General features: G+C 45.1%; 1 protein-coding gene across 1 annotated transcript in view; it reads right to left on the minus strand.

Annotated features, from left to right (window-relative positions):
• Positions 1 to 8,454: 8,454 nt before the first annotated feature.
• pias1b (protein inhibitor of activated STAT, 1b) overlaps positions 8,455 to 22,431 on the minus strand; it is a 35,146-nt gene continuing 21,169 nt past the window's right edge. The window contains exons 11-13 of the mRNA XM_042301996.1: positions 17,795 to 17,981; positions 17,436 to 17,613; positions 8,455 to 10,641 (exon numbers count right to left, since the gene is read on the minus strand). Coding sequence (XP_042157930.1) covers positions 10,318 to 10,641; positions 17,436 to 17,613; positions 17,795 to 17,981 — 689 coding nt within the window. The 3' untranslated portion in view covers positions 8,455 to 10,317. The remainder of the gene's footprint in view (positions 10,642 to 17,435; positions 17,614 to 17,794; positions 17,982 to 22,431) is intronic.

Raw genomic sequence — 22,431 nt, forward strand, 5'->3', positions numbered from 1 at the left:
TTCTTCACATATTTTTGTAATTTAAAAGACTTCGATCCAGAGCGACTTACAGTAATTTCGTACTGGTTCTCCCCATGCGACTCGAACCTGAAACCCTGGCATTGCAAGCGTCATGCTCTACCAAGTAATTTTCAATATCACATCTTGACTCATTTTTCCAAGGGGCAAGAAAAAGTCAGCTTGTAATCATATTCAGTTACTATAGGTGACCACTAGAGGGTGGTAGAGGAAGTTCAGTAGCTACTCTTCTCTGGTCTGAAACTGACATGCATGCTTTCATCCACTTATCTTTTGAATAAAATGACTTTCTTTAGTTATTCTCCAACTTATAAAAGGAGGGAAGGTTAACGGTGAAGAGATGTTGACTCCATAATTAATATTCTATATTCAGACGGGATAATGTACATCACTTTTACTGGAAATCAAAGCGCTAAACTTGAACATTGTAGAACAAATGACTTCTGAATTCAACTGTTATAAGCAGTGCATTAAGATAGCTCTTAATTTCCATGACATTCTAAAATGTCACATTCTAAAAAAAAACTAAACAGGATGTCATTTAATCTTGTGTCTCCACTGAAAAGGCTGTCTTAAATGATTGAAATGGTGTTTGTTTGGTGCTAATATTTTAATAAAGCATGTTAATTAAACCTCCAGCAGCACAATCCTAAACAAGCTGCTGCTGTGTGTAGTGCTAATTACTGTCTCTAAGCCTGGTTAATGTATTAAACCACCCAAACACAGTCGTCCTTCTGAGCTGCAGGACAGGAAGGAAACTGCTCTGTGATGTCACCATGAGGCCATTGGTGATTTCAATGGAAGATTACTGAGGATGGCTCATCAATAATGATCTAAATGACAGAGGGGAAAAGAATGCCAAATATTCCAAAACGTGCATCTTGTATGCAACAATGCACTAAAGTAATACTGCAAAACACCACGGCAAAGGAATACACTTCGTAGTTGTATGTACACACTTCATGATGTAGTACACACTTCATGATGTAGTACACACTTCACACACCACACTTCATGATGTAGTACACATCACACCCTTCATGTAGTAGTACACATCACACACTTCCCTTCATGATGTAGTACACCACACACACTTCATGATGTAGTACCATCCCACCCTTCATGATGTGGATGTAGTACACATCCCATCCCCCTTCATGATGTAGTACACCCACCCTTCATGATGTAGTACCATCCCTTCATGATGTAGTACACATCACACACTTCCCTTCATGATGTAGTACACATCACACACTTCCCTTCATGATGTAGTACACATCCCACCCTTCATGATGTAGTACACATCCCACCCTTCATGATGTAGTACACATCCCACCCTTCATGATGTAGTACACATCCCACCCTTCATGATGTAGTACACATCACACACTTCATGATGTAGTACACATCACACACTTCATGATGTAGTACACATTCATGATGTAGTACACATCACACACTTCATGATGTAGTACACATCACACCCTTCATGATGTAGTACACATCACACACTTCCCTTCATGATGTAGTACACATCACACACTTCCCTTCATGATGTAGTACACATCACACACACTTCATGATGTAGTACACATCACACACTTCATGATGTAGTACACATCCCACCCTTCATGATGTAGTACACATCACACCCTTCATGATGTAGTACACATCACACACTTCATGATGTAGTACACATCCCACCCTTCATGATGTAGTACACATCCCACCCTTCATGATGTAGTACACATCACACCCTTCATGATGTAGTACACATCACACACTTCATGAAGTAGTACACATCACACACCTCACTTCATGATGTAGTACACATCAAATGTTTCGGGTAGTCTTCCACAAGCTTCCCGCAATAAGTTGGGTGAATTTTGGTGCATTCCTCCTGACAGAGCTGGTGTAACTGAGTCAGGTTTGTAGGCCTCCTTGCTCGCACATGCTTTTTCAGTTCTGCCCACAAATTTTCTATAGGATTGAGGTCAGGGTTTTGTGATGGCCACTCCAATACCTTGACTTTATTGTTCTTAAGCCATTTTGCCACAGCGTTGGAAGTATGCTTGGGGTCATTGTCCATTTGGAAGACCCATTTGCGACCAAGTTTTAACTTCCTGACTGATGTCTTGAGATGTTGCTTCAATATGTCCAGATCATTTCCCTCCCTCATGATGCCATCTATTTTGTGAAGTGCACCAGTCCCTCCTGCAGCAAAGCACCCCCACAACATCATGCTGCCACCCCCGTGCTTCACCGTTGGGATGGTGTTCTTCGGCTTGCAAGCCTCCCCCTTTTTCCTCCAAACATAACGATGGTCATTACGGCCAAACAGTTCTATTTTTATTTCATCAGAGCAGAGGACATTCATCCAAAAAGTACGATCTTTGTCCCCATGTGCAGTTGCAAACCGTAGTCTGGCTTTTTTATGTCGGTTTTGGAGCAGTGGCTTCTTCCTTGCTGAGTGGCCTTTCAGGTCATGTCGATAAAGGACTCGTTTTACTGTGGATATCGATACATTTATACCTGTTTCCTCCAGCATCTTACCAAGGTCCTCTCCTATTGTTCTGGGATTTCCACTTTTCACACCAAAGTACATCCTGTAAACAGTAGTTATAAAAAGTGATTGATTTGATTGGCTGCATAGATTTCATGACTAGAAGCTCAAATGACGAAATATGTTTTTTTTGTAAATTGACATTTGTTATCGTAAATGTTAGCAACACCTCCGCCTCTGCTTGATGCATGGGGGATATGGTCACTAGTGTAACCAGGAGGTGAGGCCTCATTTAAAACAGTCAATTCATCAGGCTTAAACCATGTTTCAATCAGGCCAATCACATCAAGATTATGATCCGTGATAAGTTCACTGACTATAACTGCCTTGGAAGTGAGGGATCTAATATTAAGTAGCCCTATTTTGAGATGTGAGGTATCACGATCTCTTTCAATAATGGCAGGAATAGATGAGGTCTTTATTCTAGTGAGATTGCTAAGGCGAACACAGCCATGTTTAGTTTTGCCCAACCTAGGTCGAGGCACAGACACGGTCTCAATGGGGATAGCTGAGCTGACTACACTGACTGTGCTAGTGGCAGACTCCACTAAGCTGGCAGGCTGGCTAACAGGCTGCTGCCTGGCTTGCACCCTATTTCATTGTGGAGCTAGTCCTTTCTTTCAACACTACATTTGGTCATTGGTAAACATAGGAAGACCCCACTGCTGAAGGAGACAAGAAAGCCTGATTTGAACTTCTCAAAAACCTAAACAAGCCTAAATCCTGGGGAAAATGTTCTCTGGACCAATGAAACAAAATGAGAGTTATTTGGCAATACAGATCTCCGCTGTGTTCATTTACTGACGACCAAATAAGCATTCAAAGAAAAGAACAGCCTCCCTACAATCAAAGATGGGGAGGTTTGATAATGGTTTGCTGCGGGTGTTGCTTTGCTGCCTCTGGTACTGGGGGCCTTAACATGGGCAAGACATCTTGAAATTAGCAGATTATTAAGTGTTTTGGAGTCCAATTTTAAACCCAGTGTCTAAAAACTGGTTCTCCCTTGAAGGTTTTGGGTCTTTCTGCAGGACAAAAACCCAAACGCACATCAAACAGCAGTGCCTCCCGAGTTTCTTTTATTTTCTAGCAAGACAAGCTAATTTACAGAGTAGCTAATTTACAGAGTAGCTAATTTACAGAGTAGCTAACTTACAAAGTAGCTAATTTGCTGAGTAGCTAACTTGCTGAGGAGCTAATTTACAGAGTAGCTAACTTGCTGAGTAGCTAATTTACAGAGTAGCTAACTTGCTGAGTAGCTAACTTACTGAGTAGCTCATTTGGTGAGTAGATAACTTACAGAGTAGCTAATTTACAGAGTAGCTAACTTACAAAGTAGCTAATTTGCTGAGTAGCTAACTTGCTGAGGAGCTCATTTACAGAGTAGCTAACTTACAGAGTAGCAGAGTAGCTAACTTGCTGAGTAGCTAATTTACAGAGTAGCTCATTTACAGAGTAGCTAATTTACAGAGTAGCTAACTTGCTGAGTAGCTCATTTACAGAGTAGCTAATTTACAGAGTAGCTCATTTACAGAGTAGCTAATTTACAGAGTAGCTAATTTACAGAGTAGCTCATTTACAGAGTAGCTAATTTACAGAGTAGCTCATTTACAGAGTAGCTTTTACAGAGTAGCTAACTTACAATTTAGTAGCTATTTACAGAGTTAATTTACAGAGTAGCTAACTTGCTGAGTAGCTCATTTACAGCTCATTTACAGAGTAGCTAACTTACAGAGTAGCTAATTTACAGAGTAGATAACTTACAGAGTAGCTAATTTACAGAGTAGCTAACTTACAAAGTAGCTAATTTGCTGAGTAGCTAACTTGCTGAGGAGCTAATTTACAGAGTAGCTAACTTGCTGAGTAGCTAATTTACAGAGTAGCTAACTTGCTGAGTAGCTAACTTACTGAGTAGCTCATTTGGTGAGTAGATAACTTACAGAGTAGCTAACTAACCAGCTGGATCATTCCTAAAATGATGTGCCCTTTCTGTCCCCTGGAAATGTCACTTGTTATTTTAGTGTAAAAATGTGCATTCCAATTGGCTTTAAATATAAGATCAGGTGTCCTTTACCTTAAAAACACAAAAATATGGACCTTAAAAGAGAATTGTATTAATTTAAAAAATATATATATATATTTTCCCAATGGATGTATATGTTCTTGCCATGACCCGGGTATTAACTTCCACTTCATTATTTTATATTCCTAGGGGTGCGTTCACTCTAGCTATCTACTCCGATTTCAGAGCACTCGTCTGTGTGCCAGAGTGCACAATAACCGGTCAATTTACAAACCCTCGACACCTGTTGAATATGGCCGGTGTCTGTAAACGTTGGCAAAAATGCGTAATTATATTGGTGCCAGCAACAGTTAGTCACCAACGCTCTGGATAACATGCAAACAGCCTAAACAGCTCTGTTAGGGCGAGTAAAATCAAATCAAATGTATTTATAAAGCCCTTCTTACATCAGCTGATATATCAAAGTGCTGTACAGAATGGTCAAAGTGGGGTGTTCTCTCATTTGTGTCTGGAAGTAGCTTGCCAGCAAGCCAACGTTATCGTGGGTGCTTGACTGTAGCTGAGGTCAGAACGCTCGGAACAACCCTAGTCCCTGTACAGAGCGTCCGGTGTGGTCAGAACGCTCGGATCAACCCTAGTCCCTGGACAGAGCATCCGGTGTGGTCAGAACGCTCGGATCAACCCTAGTCCCTGGACAGAGCGTCCAGTGTGGTCTGAATGCTCGGATCAACCTAGTCCCTGGACAGAGCGTCCAGTGTGGTCTGAACGCTCGGATCAACCCTAGTCCCTGGACAGAGCGTCCAGTGTGGTCTGAACGCTCGGAACAACCTAGTCCCTGGACAGAGCGTCCGGTGTGGTCTGAATGCTCGGATCAACCCTAGTCCCTGGACAGAGCGTCCAGTGTGGTCTGAACGCTCGGAACAACCCTAGTCCCTGGACAGAGCGTCCAGTGTGGTCTGAACGCTCGGATCAACCCTAGTCCCTGGACAGAGCGTCCAGTGTGGTCTGAATGCTCGGATCAACCCTAGTCCCTGGACAGAGCGTCCGGTGTGGTCTGAACGCTCGGATCAACCCTAGTCCCTGGACAGAGCGTCCGGTGTGGTCTGAACGCTCGGATCAACCCTAGTCCCTGGACAGAGCGTCCAGTGTGGTCTGAACGCTCGGATCAACCCTAGTCCCTGGACAGAGCGTCCAGTGTGGTCTGAACGCTCGGATCAACCCTAGTCCCTGGACAGAGCGTCCGGTGTGGTCTGAACGCTCGGATCAACCCTAGTCCCTGGACAGAGCGTCCAGTGTGGTCTGAACGCTCGGAACAACCCTAGTCCCTGGACAGAGCGTCCGGTGTGGTCTGAATGCTCGGATCAACCCTAGTCCCTGGACAGAGCGTCCGGTGTGTCTGAATGCTCGGATCAACCCTAGTCCCTGGACAGAGCGTCCGGTGTGGTCTGAATGCTTCAACCCTAGTCCCTGGACAGAGCGTCCGGTGTGGTCTGAATGCTCGGATCAACCCTAGTCCCTGGACAGAGCGTCCGGTGTGGTCTGAATGCTCGGATCAACCCTAGTCCCTGGACAGAGCGTCCGGTGTGGTCTGAACGCTCGGATCAACCCTAGTCCCTGGACAGAGCGTCCAGTGTGGTCTGAATGCTCGGATCAACCCTAGTCCCTGGACAGAGCGTCCAGTGTGGTCTGAACGCTCGGATCAACCCTAGTCCCTGGACAGAGCATCCAGTGTGGTCTGAATGCTCGGATCAACCCTAGTCCCTGGACAGAGCGTCCAGTGTGGTCTGAACGCTCGGAACAACCCTAGTCCCTGGACAGAGCGTCCGGTGTGGTCTGAATGCTCGGATCAACCCTAGTCCCTGGACAGAGCGTCCGGTGTGGTCTGAATGCTCGGAACAACCCTAGTCCCTGGACAGAGCGTCCGGTGTGGTCTGAATGCTCGGATCAACCCTAGTCCCTGGACAGAGCGTCCGGTGTGGTCTGAATGCTCGGATCAACCCTAGTCCCTGGACAGAGCGTCCGGTGTGGTCTGAATGCTCGGATCAACCCTAGTCCCTGGACAGAGCGTCCGGTGTGGTCTGAACGCTCGGATCAACCCTAGTCCCTGGACAGAGCGTCCGGTGTGGTCTGAACGCTCGGATCAACCCTAGTCCCTGGACAGAGCGTCCGGTGTGGTCTGAACGCTCCGAGTTTAGAACGGACAATCTGACAACACTCTCTGAATTGCTTCGTGCTTCTACACCTGCATTGCTTGCTGTTTGGGGTTTTTAGGCTGGGTTTCTGTACAGCACTTTGAGATATCAGCTGATGTTGGAAGGGCTTTATAAATACATTTTATTTTGAATTTACGTACGCCCAGAGCGCACTCTGGCACTCCAGATTGAATTTACGAACACACCCCTAGTTAAAATTCTCTCATCAAAAGTTACATTTTTTCATGATTGTATTTATTTTATCAAAAATGTTCTGTGTCCCTGATATCACTTTCCGCCCTGTTAGTTTTTTTGTAATTCTCCATTTAAGAAAACCCCCCTCTCTAAAACGACACCACATTCAGGAAGTATCATCATTTATTCGGTGGGAAAACAATGGTTTAAAAAGGTACATAAATATAAACCCTTAGTTGTATCTATTTGTCGATGATGTCCACCCTGCTAGGCTAAATTAAAGGAGAAAATTAACCACATTTCAAACCGTTAAAATATGTTTGATAGAGAATCCTGTTCCAAGTGTTCACCATTATGCTAGCTCAATCTTGCTCACTCACAGAGCTATGGCTGATTTGGGCTCCAAATGTCCACCTTGTTATGTTCCACCCTGTTAGGATTATGCACCTAACCGGTTAGAAAATGCACCTTTAAAAAAGTGCCCGAGTTTTAACCAATATTCTTTTTTTATTTTTTAGAAAGAATACTAAAATAAAATCTAATTTCCCCCCCAAAAGCGATGAGGTCCAAAAGGCCAATGTCCCATTCTAGATCCTTCCATTGTTTAGTTAAGTACCTATCTAGCTGGTTGGTTGATGTTTCCCTTCTGAACCAGGCCAGAGGAAAGCAACATTCACCTCCACAAAATGCTGTTTACATTGCTATCCATATTGAATGAAGCAGTTAAGACCTGAAACTTTTTTCCCCACTTAATTTAAGGGGTAAATTCACCTTAAAAAGTTTTGTGCAACTAACTTAAAGTGAAGGAAACTTTCAGGGAAAATATAAGGGGTACATTAAACAGGGGTTTTATGCAACCGGGCTAGGTTGCTATGCAGGAGCCGTGACTTCACGCTCCGTATCGGACACCGGGGACCTGGCCACTAGCTGGCGAGCTACAAAATAGCGGTCTCGCCTATGTTCCTAGCCATCTTTTGGGGGCAATCTGGGATCTTTCAGCCAAAGATTTGATTTAACTAGTTAGTTAACAAGACATTTATTGCGTTTAGCCGTGCATTTTATGCTAATCTCAGCTATGGATGGTTGTCACAGAACAAGGATGGTTAGTTATATATTTGTAGTTGTTTACAATGAGCCAGCAGCGCCCACCTACCGTGCACTGCCTTAACAGACCCAGAGCGATTTAACTCTCTAAATATCACATTTAGGGGTTCCTTACCATCTTGACATTTAGGTTTAGGGTCCTGTTTTGATGCCATTCAACTATTAAAATATATGAAAAATCTAATCCAGGCATCGCCAAACTCTTATTTCATTCAAAACAGTAAAGGTCAGCAAAACGTATAGTCATCGCGACACCATCATATGAACAGGCTGCATTCAAGAAAGGACAGTTGCATCAAAAACATGCTTCACGTCCGAAGAACATTCAAGAACAGGAACATAAATTACTTCTGCAAAAGCACCTTGATTCAACCCCTCGTACACAGTGATTTATTGACTAGCTCTACTTCTTGCAGAGGCCAGAGCATACCATTACTTGTCTGTCGTCTTGCTGTATCTATCGGTTTAATTCATACAATTATCAAACAACACAGTAGAGTAGAGCCCAGAGACCATCAAAATGCTCCAAGCCTCTGTTGTGATATTGACATCATTCAATAGCACAACAGACAGAAGGAAAAAAAACTAAAACAGAATTGGTTTGTTACAATGATGCAGATCAAGCGAAAATGACCTCTTAAATAGCATGAATCATATAATTACTCTAGAAATATCATAGGACAATAGCAATGCATATTCATGAATCATAGAATTACTAAAGAAATATCATAAGACAATAGCAATGCACATTCATGAATCATAGAATTACTAAAGAAATATCATAAGACAATAGCAATGCATATTCATGAATCAACCAAAACTAAGAGAGGAAATAATAAATAATACTAACTGTGTACACAGGAAGGGAACAGAAGGCTAATAGAACGAAGGACAGAATAATGGTATCAAAACCACTATGGCCCATTCCACACTATAGGGCCTAACTGAGCCAAGCTGTACTGGGCTGGCCTGGTTCCACATCCACAAAAGTCCTGGAAAGAGCCAAATAAAACCCCCAAGCCATCACAGTACCGTTCGGGTCGGCCCTTTGGTGTGGATGCGGTGCGTGATGCTGCTGTCACAGACCGTCTCTGTCAGGCATTCAACAGGAACTCTAGCGCAGTCACACTGACCACTCTAAATCAGAACACACATTATAGAGCTACTGGACTCTGGTGAGTGAGAGGAGAGAGAGGAGAGACTGACAGAGACAGCAGGCATGAAAAGCTATGCAGTTTGTTCTCTGTTCCAAATGCAACTTCAATATACTTGGGGTTTTGTTTTCCTTGAATGACTTGGTGAAAAAGTGAGTCAAAGATACACCCTGCATGAAAATAGAAGTGCTTACATTTATCAAGGTACCGTAGTAATGCACTGGATTGAAATAATTTTGCACCCCCCCCCCCCATAATGAAAATTTGCTGTGTGTAACTATGATGCCAATTTCAATACTATTTTAATCATATTTCTTTAATGTGAAAACAACTAAGGATGGACGCTGCAGTAAAGTTTCCTCAGCTAAATGAAAGAGATGAGAGAGGGAGCACACAAACCAGAGAAACCACAGTAGTGGATCTATAACCAGCCTGGGTACCAGTCTGTCAGTGCTACCATTCCACGACAACAGACAGACAGCAGCCAGGCTAGTCTGTGTGATCCTAGTGACATCAACAACATGAAGCATAGGGAATGCTTTTTACACAGCACACATGGATCCAACAGAACTTGAAAGCATATTAATAAATAATACCTTGAAAATAATTAAATACAATATTATTGACCACAGTAAGAATGAACGTTTAAAAAAAAAGGAAAAAAAATAACTCTACAGTGATGAGGAAACAAACGGACAGATTCCTCTTCTCGCTCCGAAGCACAAGTCCAAACATGTTTTGAGACAAAAATAATGCCATCCACGTGGAATATTGAAATAAAACAGTAAGAACGAAGTACAAAAGGTCAGGGGGGGTCAGGGGGGGAGGGGGCACGTGAAGGAAGAGGCCGTGAAAAAATCTTCAGTATCCACAGAAAAATATCAACTGAAGTTACTCATCATCATCGTCGGGAGCTTATATATAATAAGTCAAATTGAAAATAGAATTTTCCTCTCTGTACATAGCATTGTTTTCTCCTACTTTTTATTTATTATTTATTTGTCCCCTTCCGTTTCTATTTCCTCCCTCAAGTTGTTTTTCCGTTCTGTGTGGATGATCCCCCGCCTCCCTTCAGTCTAACGAGATCACGTCTGGTATGGAGCCATATATGACTGCTGCCGCTGCATCAGACCTGCTCGACTGGCTGTCCCGGTCTCCATCCCTCTCTCCATCCCTCTCTACATCCCTCTCTCTTAAACTATTAGATGAAACAAGACTGGAGCTGCTCCCGCTGTTGCTGCCCCCATTGGCTGCTGGCAGGGCGCTGCTCCCACCCCCGGGGGTCCCTGGTTGGTCCAGGAACATCTGGGAGGAGCTATACGGCAGGAAGCGGTTGAGGAGAAGGTCATGGTCTTCTGAGGCAGAGGCCGCCGCTGCCATCACCATGTTGTAATGCTACAGAGAGAGAGAGAGAGAGAGGAGGGAGGGTCACCACCATGTTGTAATGCTACAGAGAGAGAGAGAGGAGGGAGGGTCACCACCATGTTGTAATGCTACAGAGAGAGAGAGAGGGGAGGGAGGGTCACCACCATGTTGTAATGCTACAGAGAGAGAGAGAGGAGGGAGGGTCACCACCATGTTGTAATGCTACAGAGAGAGAGAGAGGGGAGGGAGGGTCACCACCATGTTGTAATTCTACAGAGAGAGAGAGAGGGGAGGGAGGGTCACCACCATGTTGTAATGCTAAGCCAGAGAGAGAGAGAGGGGAGGGAGGGTCACCACCATGTTGTAATGCTACAGAGAGAGAGAGAGGGGAGGGAGGGTCACCACCATGTTGTAATGCTACAGAGAGAGAGAGAGGGGAGGGAGGGTCATCACCATGTTGTAATTCTACAGAGAGAGAGAGAGAGAGGGGGAGGGAGGGTCACCACCATGTTGTAATGCTACAGAGAGAGAGAGAGAGAGAGGGGGGGAGGGTCACCACCATGTTGTAATGCTACAGAGAGAGAGAGAGAGAGAGGGGAGGGAGGGTCACCACCATGTTGTAATGCTACAGAGAGAGAGAGAGAGGAGGGAGGGTCACCACCATGTTGTAATGCTACAGAGAGAGAGAGAGAGGGGAGGGAGGGTCACCACCATGTTGTAATGCTACAGAGAGAGAGAGGAGGGAGGGTCACCACCATGTTGTAATGCTACAGAGAGAGAGAGAGAGAGGGGGAGGTCACCACCATGTTGTAATGCTACAGAGAGAGAGAGAGGGGAGGGAGGGTCACCACCATGTTGTAATGCTACAGAGAGAGAGAGAGGGGAGGGAGGGTCACCACCATGTTGTAATGCTACAGAGAGAGAGGGAGGGTCATCACCATGTTGTAATGCTACAGAGAGAGAGAGAGGAGGGAGGGTCACCACCATGTTGTAATCCTACAGAGAGAGAGAGAGGAGGGAGGGTCACCACCATGTTGTAATGCTACAGAGAGAGAGAGGAGGGAGAGAGAGAGGGGAGGGAGGGTCACCACCATGTTGTAATGCTACAGAGAGAGAGAGAGAGAGGAGGGAGGGTCACCATGCTTCACGGAAACATGGCTCACTGGAGAGACGCTATCCGAAGCGGTGCAGCCAACGGGTTTCTCCACGCATCGCGCCGACAGAAACAAACATCTTTCTGGTAAGAAGAGGGGCGGGGGCGTATGCCTTATGACTAACGTGACATGGTGTGATGAAAGAAACATACAGGAACTCAAAACCTTCTGTTCACCTGATTTAGAATTCCTCACAATCAAATGTAGACCGCATTATCTACCAAGAGAATTCTCTTCGATTATAATCACAGCCGTATATACCCCCCCCCAAGCAGACACATCGATGGCTCTGAACGAACTTTATTTAACTCTCTGCAAACTGGAAACGATTTATCCGGAGGCTGCATTCATTGTAGCTGGGGATTTTAACAAGGCTAATCTGAAAACAAGACTCCCTAAATTTTATCAGCATATCGATTGCGCAACCAGGGGTGGAAAGACCTTGGATCATTGTTACTCTAACTTCCGCGACGCATATAAGGCCCTGCCCCGCCCCCCTTTCGGAAAAGCTGACCACGACTCCATTTTGTTGATCCCTGCCTACAGACAGAAACTAAAACAAGAGGCTCCCACGCTGAGGTCTGTCCAACGCTGGTCTGACCAAGCTGACTCCACACTCCAAGACTGCTTCCATCACGTGGACTGGGAGATGTTTCGTATTGCGTCAGACAACAACATTGACGAATACGCTGATTCGGTGTGCGAGTTCATTAGAACGTGCGTTGAAGATGTCGTTCCCATAGCAATGATTAAAACATTCCCTAACCAGAAACCGTGGATTGATGGCAGCATTTGTGTGAAACTGAAAGCGCGAACCACTGCTTTTAATCAGGGCAAGGTGTCTGGTGACATGACTGAATACAAACAGTGCAGCTATTCCCTCCGCAAGGCTATCAAACAAGCTAAGCGTCAGTACAGAGACAAAGTAGAATCTCAATTCAACGGCTCAGACACAAGAGGCATGTGGCAGGGTCTACAGTCAATCACGGACTACAGGAAGAAATCCAGCCCAGTCACGGACCAGGATGTCTTGCTCCCAGGCAGACTAAATAACTTTTTGCCCGCTTTGAGGACAATACAGTGCCACTGACACGGCCTGCAATGAAAACATGCGGACTCTCCTTCACTGCAGCCGAGGTGAGTAAGACATTTAAACGTGTTAACCCTCGCAAGGCTGCAGGCCCAGACGGCATCCCCAGCCGCGCCCTCAGAGCATGCGCAGACCAGCTGGCCGGTGTGTTTACGGACATATTCAATCAATCCCTATACCAGTCTGCTGTTCCCACATGCTTCAAGAGGGCCACCATTGTTCCTGTTCCCAAGAAAGCTAAGGTAAGTGAGCTAAACGACTACCGCCCCGTAGCACTCACATCCGTCATCATGAAGTGCTTTGAGAGACTAGTCAAGGACCATATCACCTCCACCCTACCTGACACCCTAGACCCACTCCAATTTGCTTACCGCCCAAATAGGTCCACAGACGATGCAATCTCAACCACACTGCACACTGCCCTAACCCATCTGGACAAGAGGAATACCTATGTGAGAATGCTGTTCATCGACTACAGCTCGGCATTCAACACCATAGTACCCTCCAAGCTCGTCATCAAGCTCGAGACCCTGGGTCTCGACCCCGCCCTGTGCAACTGGGTACTGGACTTCCTGACGGGCCGCCCCCAGGTGGTGAGGGTAGGCAACAACATCTCCTCCCCGCTGATCCTCAACACTGGGGCCCCACAAGGGTGCGTTCTGAGCCCTCTCCTGTACTCCCTGTTCACCCACGACTGCGTGGCCATGCACGCCTCCAACTCAATCATCAAGTTTGCGGACGACACAACAGTGGTAGGCTTGATTACCAACAACGACGAGACGGCCTACAGGGAGGAGGTGAGGGCCCTCGGAGTGTGGTGTCAGGAAAATAACCTCACACTCAACGTCAACAAAACTAAGGAGATGATTGTGGACTTCAGGAAACAGCAGAGGGAACACTCCCTATCCACATCGATGGAACAGTAGTGGAGAGGGTAGCAAGTTTTAAAAGTTCCTCGGCATACACATCACAGACAAACTGAATTGGTCCACTCACACAGACAGCATCGTGAGGAAGGCGCAGCAGCGCCTCTTCAACCTCAGGAGGCTGAAGAAATTCGGCTTGTCACCAAAAGCACTCACAAACTTCTACAGATGCAATCGAGAGCATCCTGGCGGGCTGTATCACCGCCTGGTACGGCAACTGCTCCGCCCTCAACCGTAAGGCTCTCCAGAGGGTAGTGAGGTCTGCACAACGCATCACCGGGGGCAAACTACCTGCCCTCCAGGACACCTACACCACCCGATGTTACAGGAAGGCCATAAAGATCATCAAGGACATCAACCACCCGAGCCACTGCCTGTTCACCCCGCTATCATCCAGAAGGCGAGGTCAGTACAGGTGCATCAAAGCTGGGACCGAGAGACTGAAAAACAGCTTCTATCTCAAGGCCATCAGACTGTTAAACAGCCACCACTAACATTGAGTGGCTACTGCCAACACACTGTCAATGACACTGACTCTACTCCAGCCACTTTAATAATGGGAATTGATGGGAAATGATGTAAATATATCACTAGCCACTTTAAACAATGCTACCTTATATAATGTTTACATACCCTACATTATTCATCTCATATGCATACGTATATACTGTACTCTATATCATCGACTGCATCCTTATGTAATACATGTATCACTAGCCACTTTAACTATGCCACTTTGTTTACATACTCATCTCATATGTATATACTGTACTCGATATCATCTACTGTATCTTGCCTATGCTGCTCTGTACCATCACTCATTCATATATCCTTATGTACATATTCTTTATCCCCTTACACTGTGTATAAGACAGTAGTTTTGGAATTGTTAGTTAGATTACTTGTTGGTTATTACTGCATTGTCGGAACTAGAAGCACAAGCATTTCGCTACACTCGCATTAACATCTGCTAACCATGTGTATGTGACAAATAAAATTTGATTTGATGTTGTAATGCTACAGAGAGAGAGAGGAGGGAGAGAGAGAGGAGGGAGGGTCACCACCATGTTGTAATGCTACAGAGAGAGAGAGAGGAGGGAGGGTCACCACCATGTTGTAATGCTACAGAGAGAGAGGGGAGGGTCATCACCATGTTGTAATGCTACAGAGAGAGAGAGAGGAGGGAGGGTCATCACCATGTTGTAATGCTACAGAGAGAGAGAGAGGAGGGAGGGTCATCACCATGTTGTAATGCTACAGAGAGAGAGAGAGGGGAGGGTCATCACCATGTTGTAATGCTACAGAGAGAGAGAGAGGGAGGGTCATCACCATGTTGTAATCCTACAGAGAGAGAGAGAGGGGAGGGTCATCACCATGTTGTAATGCTACAGAGAGAGAGAGAGAGGAGGGAGGGTCACCACCATGTTGTAATGCTACAGAGAGAGAGAGAGAGAGAGAGGGGGAGGGTCATCACCATGTTGTAATGCTACAGAGAGAGAGAGGAGGGAGGGTCACCACCATGTTGTAATGCTTCAGAGAGAGAGAGAGAGAGGAGGGAGGGTCACCACCATGTTGTAATGCTTCAGAGAGAGAGAGAGAGAGGGGGGGAGGGTCACCACCATGTTGTAATGCTTCAGAGAGAGAGAGAGAGAGGAGGGAGGGTCACCACCATGTTGTAATGCTTCAGAGAGAGAGAGAGAGGGGAGGGTCATCACCATGTTATAATGCTACAGAGAGAGAGAGAGGAGGGAGAGAGAGAGAGAGGAGGGAGAGAGAGAGAGGGAGGGAGGGTCACCACCATGTTGTAATGCTACAGAGAGAGAGAGGAGGGAGGGTCACCACCATGTTGTAATGCTACAGAGAGAGAGAGGAGGGAGGGTCATCACCATGTTATAATGCTACAGAGAGAGAGAGAGAGGAGGGAGGGTCACCACCATGTTGTAATGCTACAGAGAGCGAGAGGAGGGAGGGTCATCACCATGTTATAATGCTACAGAGAGAGAGAGAGAGGAGGGAGGGTCACCACCATGTTGTAATGCTACAGAGAGAGAGAGGAGGGAGGGTCATCACCATGTTATAATGCTACAGAGAGAGAGAGAGGAGGGAGGGTCACCACCATGTTGTAATGCTACAGAGAGAGAGAGGAGGGAGGGTCATCACCATGTTATAATGCTACAGAGAGAGAGAGAGAGGAGGGAGGGTCACCACCATGTTGTAATGCTACAGAGAGAGAGAGGAGGGAGGGTCACCACCATGTTGTAATCCTACAGAGAGAGAGAGGAGGGAGGGTCATCACCATGTTGTAATGCTACAGAGAGAGAGAGGAGGGAGGGTCATCACCATGTTGTAATGCTACAGAGAGAGAGAGAGGGGAGGGTCACCACCATGTTGTAATGCTACAGAGAGAGAGAGGAGGGAGGGTCACCACCATGTTGTAATCCTACAGAGAGAGAGAGAGGAGGGAGAGAGAGAGAGAGGAGGGAGGGTCATCACCATATTGTAATGCTACAGAGGTCATCATCATCATCAGGTCACTCCTGTGAAGTCATTACCTGATGGTTCTATTCTGTGTAGTCATTACCTGATGGTTCTATCTTGTGAAGTCATTACCTGATGGTTCTATTCTGTGTAGTCATTACCTGATGGTTCTATTCTGTGTAGTCATTACCTAATGGTTCTATTCTGTGTAGTCATTACCTACTGGTTCTATTCTGTGTAGTCATTACCTGATGGTTCTATTCTGTGTAGTCATTACCTGATGGTTCTATTCTGTGTAGTCATTACCTGATGGTTCTATTCTGTGTAGTCATTACCTAATGGTTCTATTCTGTGTAGTCATTACCTAATGGTTCTATTCTGTGTAGTCATTACCTAATGGTTCTATTCTGTGTAGTCATTACCTGATGGTCGTCTCCTGTGAAGTCATTACCTGATGGTTCTATTCTGTGTAGTCATTACCTGATGGTTCTATTCTGTGTAGTCATTACCTAATGGTTCTATTCTGTGTAGTCATTACCTAATGGTTCTATTCTGTGTAGTCATTACCTAATGGTTCTATTCTGTGTAGTCATTACCTGATGGTTCTATTCTGTGTAGTCATTACCTAATGGTTCTATTCTGTGAAGTCATTACCTGATGGTCGTCTCCTGTGAAGTCATTACCTGATGGTTCTATTCTGTGTAGTCATTACCTGATGGTTCTATTCTGTGTAGTCATTACCTGATGGTTCTATTCTGTGTAGTCATTACCTGATGGTTCTATTCTGTGTAGTCATTACCTAATGGTTCTATTCTGTGTAGTCATTACCTGATGGTCGTCTCCTGTGTAGTCATTACCTGATGGTCGTCTCCTGTGAAGTCATTACCTGATGGTTCTATCTTGTGAAGTCATTACCTGATGTTCTATTCTGTGTAAGTCATTACCTGATGGTTGTCCCCTGTGAAGTCATTACCTGATGATTTTATTCTGTGTAGTAATTACCTGATGGTTCTATTTTGTGAAGTCATTACCTGGTGGTGGTCCCCTGTGAAGTCATTACCTGGTGGTGGTCCCCTGTGAAGTCATTACCTGATGATTTTATTCTGTGTAGTAATTACCTGATGATTCTATCTTGTGAAGTCATTACCTGATGGTTCTATCCTGTGTAGTCATTACCTGATGGTTGTCTCCCTGGAGGAATGAGAAGAAGTTGAGGTCCAGGTCATTGGGGGTGTGGTAGTAGTGGCTGTAGTCCTGTATGAGGGGGGGTGGAGGGGGGATATAGCTGGTCTCAACAGGAGGCATGCTGGGAGCTCTGGCCACCGGAGACACCTGGCTGTGGAGGTTCAACACTCTGTGGGGAGAACACCAGGTCAGAACATGGTGTAAAAGGTCGACATAAGAGAGACAAGAAAACAGAACAGTCCGGCTGGTGTCCATTCGGCCCAAAACAGACAGCAGTCTGGCTGGTGTCCAGTCGGCCCAAAACAGACAGAGGACAGGTTGTATTTGTAGGATTTTGTGATTGGACATACCCCTTGCTGACAGGCGGCGAGGCAGGGGACAGCGAGGAGGAGGGACAGGCCCTCTTGAGAGGAGGCTCATCATCCAGATCGTCGTCTGAAGAGCTGTCTAGAGTCAGATCAATCACCACCACCTTATTGGTACTGCTGTGGGATGAGCTGTTCCTGTGGTGCTCTGATTCTACTGTCCGACACGAGTCTATGGCAGAAAGAGAGAGAGACGAGACGAGACAGAGAGACAGACAGAGAGAGAGAGAGAAAGTCAGAGAGAGGTATGTACATAGTCAATGGTAGGCTTCGAGGGGACTCCTATGGTAGGTACACATATAGCTCATCTCTTGGCAGTAGTACTGTAGACTACTTTATCACTGACCTCAACCCAGAATCTCTGACACCCCTATCAGGAAATCACAGTCTACTTGAACAGAGCAATACTCAATCATGAGGCATCAAAGACTCTAAGAGTGATTACAGCTGTGAGTCTTTCTGGGTAAGTCTCTAAGAGAGAGAAACACTCCCAGCTGTAATCAAAGTCTATGAGTTTTCCACACCTGGATTGTACAATATTTGCACATTATTCTCTTGACAATTCTTGAAGCTCTATCAGGGTGGTTGTTGCTAATTTCTAGACAGCCATTTTTAAGTCTTGACATAGATTTTCAAGCAGATTTAAGTCAAAACAGTAACTAGGCCAGCAACATTCAATGTCATCATGGTAAACAACTCCAGTGTATATTTGGCCTTGTGTTTTAGGTTATTGTCCTGCTGATAGGTGAATTTGTCTCCCAGTGTCTGTAGGAAAGCAGACTGAACCAGGTTTTCCTCTAGGATTTTTCTTGTGCTTAGCTCCATTCCATTTATTTTTAACATAGAAAACTCCCTAGTCCCTGCTGATGACAAGCATACCCATAACATGATGCAGCCATAATTGTGCGTGAACATATGGAGAGTGGTACTCAGTAATGTGTTGTATTGAAGAGTGGTACTCAGTAATGTGTTATATTGGATTGCAGAGTGGTACTCAGTAACGTGTTATATTGGAGAGTGGTACTCAGTAATGTGTTGTATTGGAGAGTGGTACTCAGTAATGTGTTGTATTGGAGAGTGGTATTCAGTAATGTGTTGTATTGGATTGGAGAATGGTACTCAGTAATGTGTTGTATTGGAGAGAGTAGGACCATGCCTCAGGACTACCTGACATGATGACTCCTTGCTGTCCCCAGTCCACCTGGCCATGCTGCTGCTCCAGTTTCAACTGTTCTGCCTGTGATTATTATTATTTGACCATGCTGGTCATTTATGAACATTTGAACATCTTGGCCATGTTCTGTTATAATCTCCACCCGGCACAGCCAGAAGAGGACTGGCCACCCCACATAGCCTGGTTCCTCTCTAGGTTTCTTCCTAGGTTTTGGCCTTTCTAGGGAGTTTTTCCTAGCCACCGTGCTTCTACACCTGCATTGCTTGCTGTTTGGGGTTTTAGGCTGGGTTTCTGTACAGCACTTTGAGATATCAGCTGATGTACGAAGAGCTATATAAATACATTTTAAATTTTGAATTAGACATTTGGTACTGAGTCAAGTTCTGGCCTGGTTTAGATCTTATCTGTCGGAAAGATATCAGTTTGTCTCTGTGAATGGTTTGTCCTCTGACAAATCAACTGTAAATTTCGGTGTTCCTCAAGGTTCTGTTTTGGGACCACTATTGTTTTCACTATATATTTTACCTCTTGGGGATGTTATTTGAAAACATAATGTTAACTTTCCCTGCTATGCGGATGACACACAGCTGTACATTTCAATGAAACATGGTGAAGCCCCAAAATTGCCCTTGCTAGAAGCATGTGTTTCAGACATAAGGAAGTGGATGGCTGCAAACTTTCTACTTTTAAACTCGGACAAAACAGAGATGCTTGTTCTAGGTCCCAAGAAACAAAGAGATATTCTGTTGAATCTGACAATTAATCTTAATGGTTGTACAGTCGTCTCAAATAAAACTGTGAAGGACCTCGGCGTTACTCTGGACCCTGATCTCTCTTTTGAAGAACATATCAAGACCATTTCAAGGACAGCTTTTTTCCATCTACGTAACATTGCAAAAATCAGAAACTTTCTGTCCAAAAATGATGCAGAAAAATGAATCCATGCTTTTGTCACTTCTAGGTTAGACTACTGCAATGCTCTACTTTCCGGCTACCCGGATAAAGCACTAAATAAACTTCAGTTGCTGCTAAATACGGCTGCTAGAATCCTGACTAGAACCAAAAAATTTGATCATATTACTCCAGTGCTAGCCTCTCTACACTGGCTTCCTGTCAAAGCAAGGGCTGATTTCAAGGTTTTACTGCTAACCTACAAAGCATTACATGGGCTTGCTCCTACCTATCTCTCTGATTTGGTCCTGCCGTACATACCTACACGTACGCTACGGTCACAAGACGCAGGCCTCCTAATTGTCCCTAGAATTTCTAAGCAAACAGCTGGAGGCAGGGCTTTCTCCTATAGAGCTCCATTTTTATGGAACGGTCTGCCTACCCATGTCAGAGACGCAAACTCGGTCTCAACCTTTAAGTCCTTCTTGAAGACTTATCTCTTCAGTGGGTCATATGATTGAGTGTAGTCTGGCCCAGGAGAGGAAAGGTGAACGGAAAGGCTCTGGAGCAACTAACCACCCTTGCTGTCTCTGCCTGGTCCGGTTCCCCTCTTCCCACTGGGATTCTCTGCCTCTAACCCTATTACAGGGGCTGAGTCACTGGCTTACTGGGGCTCTCTCATGCCGTCCCTGGAGGGGGTGCGTCACCTGAGTGGGTTGATTCACTGATCATGGTCATCCTGTCTGGGTTGGCACCCCCCTTGGGTTGTGCCATGTCGGAGATCTTTGTGGGCTATACTCAGCCTTGTCTCAGGATGGTAAGTTGGTGGTTGAAGATATCCCTCTAGTGGTGTGGGGGCTGTGCTTTGTCAAAGTGGGTGGGGTTATATCCTTCCTGTTTGGCCCTGTCCGGGGGTGTCCTCGGATGGGGCCACAGTGTCTCCTGACCCCTCCTGTCTCAGCCTCCAGTATTTATGCTGCAGTAGTTAATGTGTCGGGGGGCTAGGGTCAGTTTGTTATATCTGGAGTACCTCTCCTGTCCTATTCGGTGTCTCGTGTGAATCTAAGTGTGCGTTCACTAATTCTCTCTTTCTCTCTCTCTCTCTCTCTCTCTCTCTCGGAGGACCTGAGCCCTAGGACCATGCCCCAGGACTACCTGACATGATGACTCCTTGCTGTCCCCAGTCCACCTGACCGTGCTGCTGCTCCAGTTTCAACTGTTCTGCCTTATTATTATACGACCATGCTGGTCATTTATGAACATTTGAACATCTTGGCCATGTTCTGTTATAATCTCCACCCGGCACAGCCAGAAGAGGACTGGCCACCCCACATAGCCTGGTTCCTCTCTAGGCTTCTTCCTAGGTTTTGGCCTTTCTAGGGAGTTTTTCCTAGCCACCGTGCTTCTACACCTGCATTGCTTGCTGTTTGGGGTTTTAGGCTGGGTTTCTGTACAGCACTTTGAGATATCAGCTGATGTATGAAGGGCTATATAAATAAATTTGATTTGATTTGATTTAATGTGTTATATTGGAGAGTGGTACTCAGTTATATGTTGTATTGGATAGTGGTACTCAGTAATGTGTTGTATTGGATAGTGGTACTCGGTTATATGTTGTATTGGATTGGAGAGTAGTACTCAGTAATGTGTTCTGTTGGATTGGAGAGTGGTACTCAGTAATGTGTTGTATTGGATAGTGGTACTCAGTAATGTGTTGTATTGGATAGTGGTACTCAGTTATATGTTGTATTGGATTGGAGAGTAGTACTCAGTAATGTGTTCTGTTGGATTGGAGAGTGGTACTCAGTAATGTGTTGTATTGGATAGTGGTACTCAGCAATGTGTTGTATTGGATAGTGGTACTCAATAATGTGTTGTATTGGATAGTGGTACTCAATAATGTGTTGTATTGGATAGTGGTACTCAGCAATGTGTTGTATTGGATATTGGTACTCAGTAATGTGTTGTATTGGATAGTGGTACTCAGTAATGTGTTGTATTGGATAGTGGTACTCAGTAATGTGTTTGTATTATAGTGTTTGTAATATTTGTATTCTGTACAGGTTTCCTTCTTTTCACTCTGTCAATTATTATTTTTAAATGTTTTATTTCACCTTTATTTAACCTGGTACGCCAGTTGAGAACAAGTTCTCATTTACAACTGCGACCTGGCCAAGATAAAGCAAAGCAGTGCGACAAAAACAACACAGAGTTACACATGGAATAAACAAGCGTACAGTCAATAACACAATAGAGGAAGTCAATATACAGTGTGTGTAAATGCAGTAAGGAGGTAAGGCAATAGGCCATAGTAGCGAAGTAATTACAATTTAGCAGATTAACACTGGAGTGATAGATGAGCAGATGATGATGTGCAACTAGAGATACTGGTGAGCAAAAGAGCAGAAAAGTAAATAAAATAGTATGGGGATGAGGTAGGTAGTTGGATGGGCTATTTACAGATGGACTATGTACAGCTGCAGCGATCGGTTCGCTGTTCACATAGCTGATGTTTAAAGTGAGCAATTTTTGCAATTCGTTCCAGTCACTGGAAGCA

This window comes from Oncorhynchus tshawytscha, linkage group LG19 (assembly GCF_018296145.1).
Source record: "Oncorhynchus tshawytscha isolate Ot180627B linkage group LG19, Otsh_v2.0, whole genome shotgun sequence".
NCBI lineage: Eukaryota > Metazoa > Chordata > Actinopteri > Salmoniformes > Salmonidae > Oncorhynchus > Oncorhynchus tshawytscha.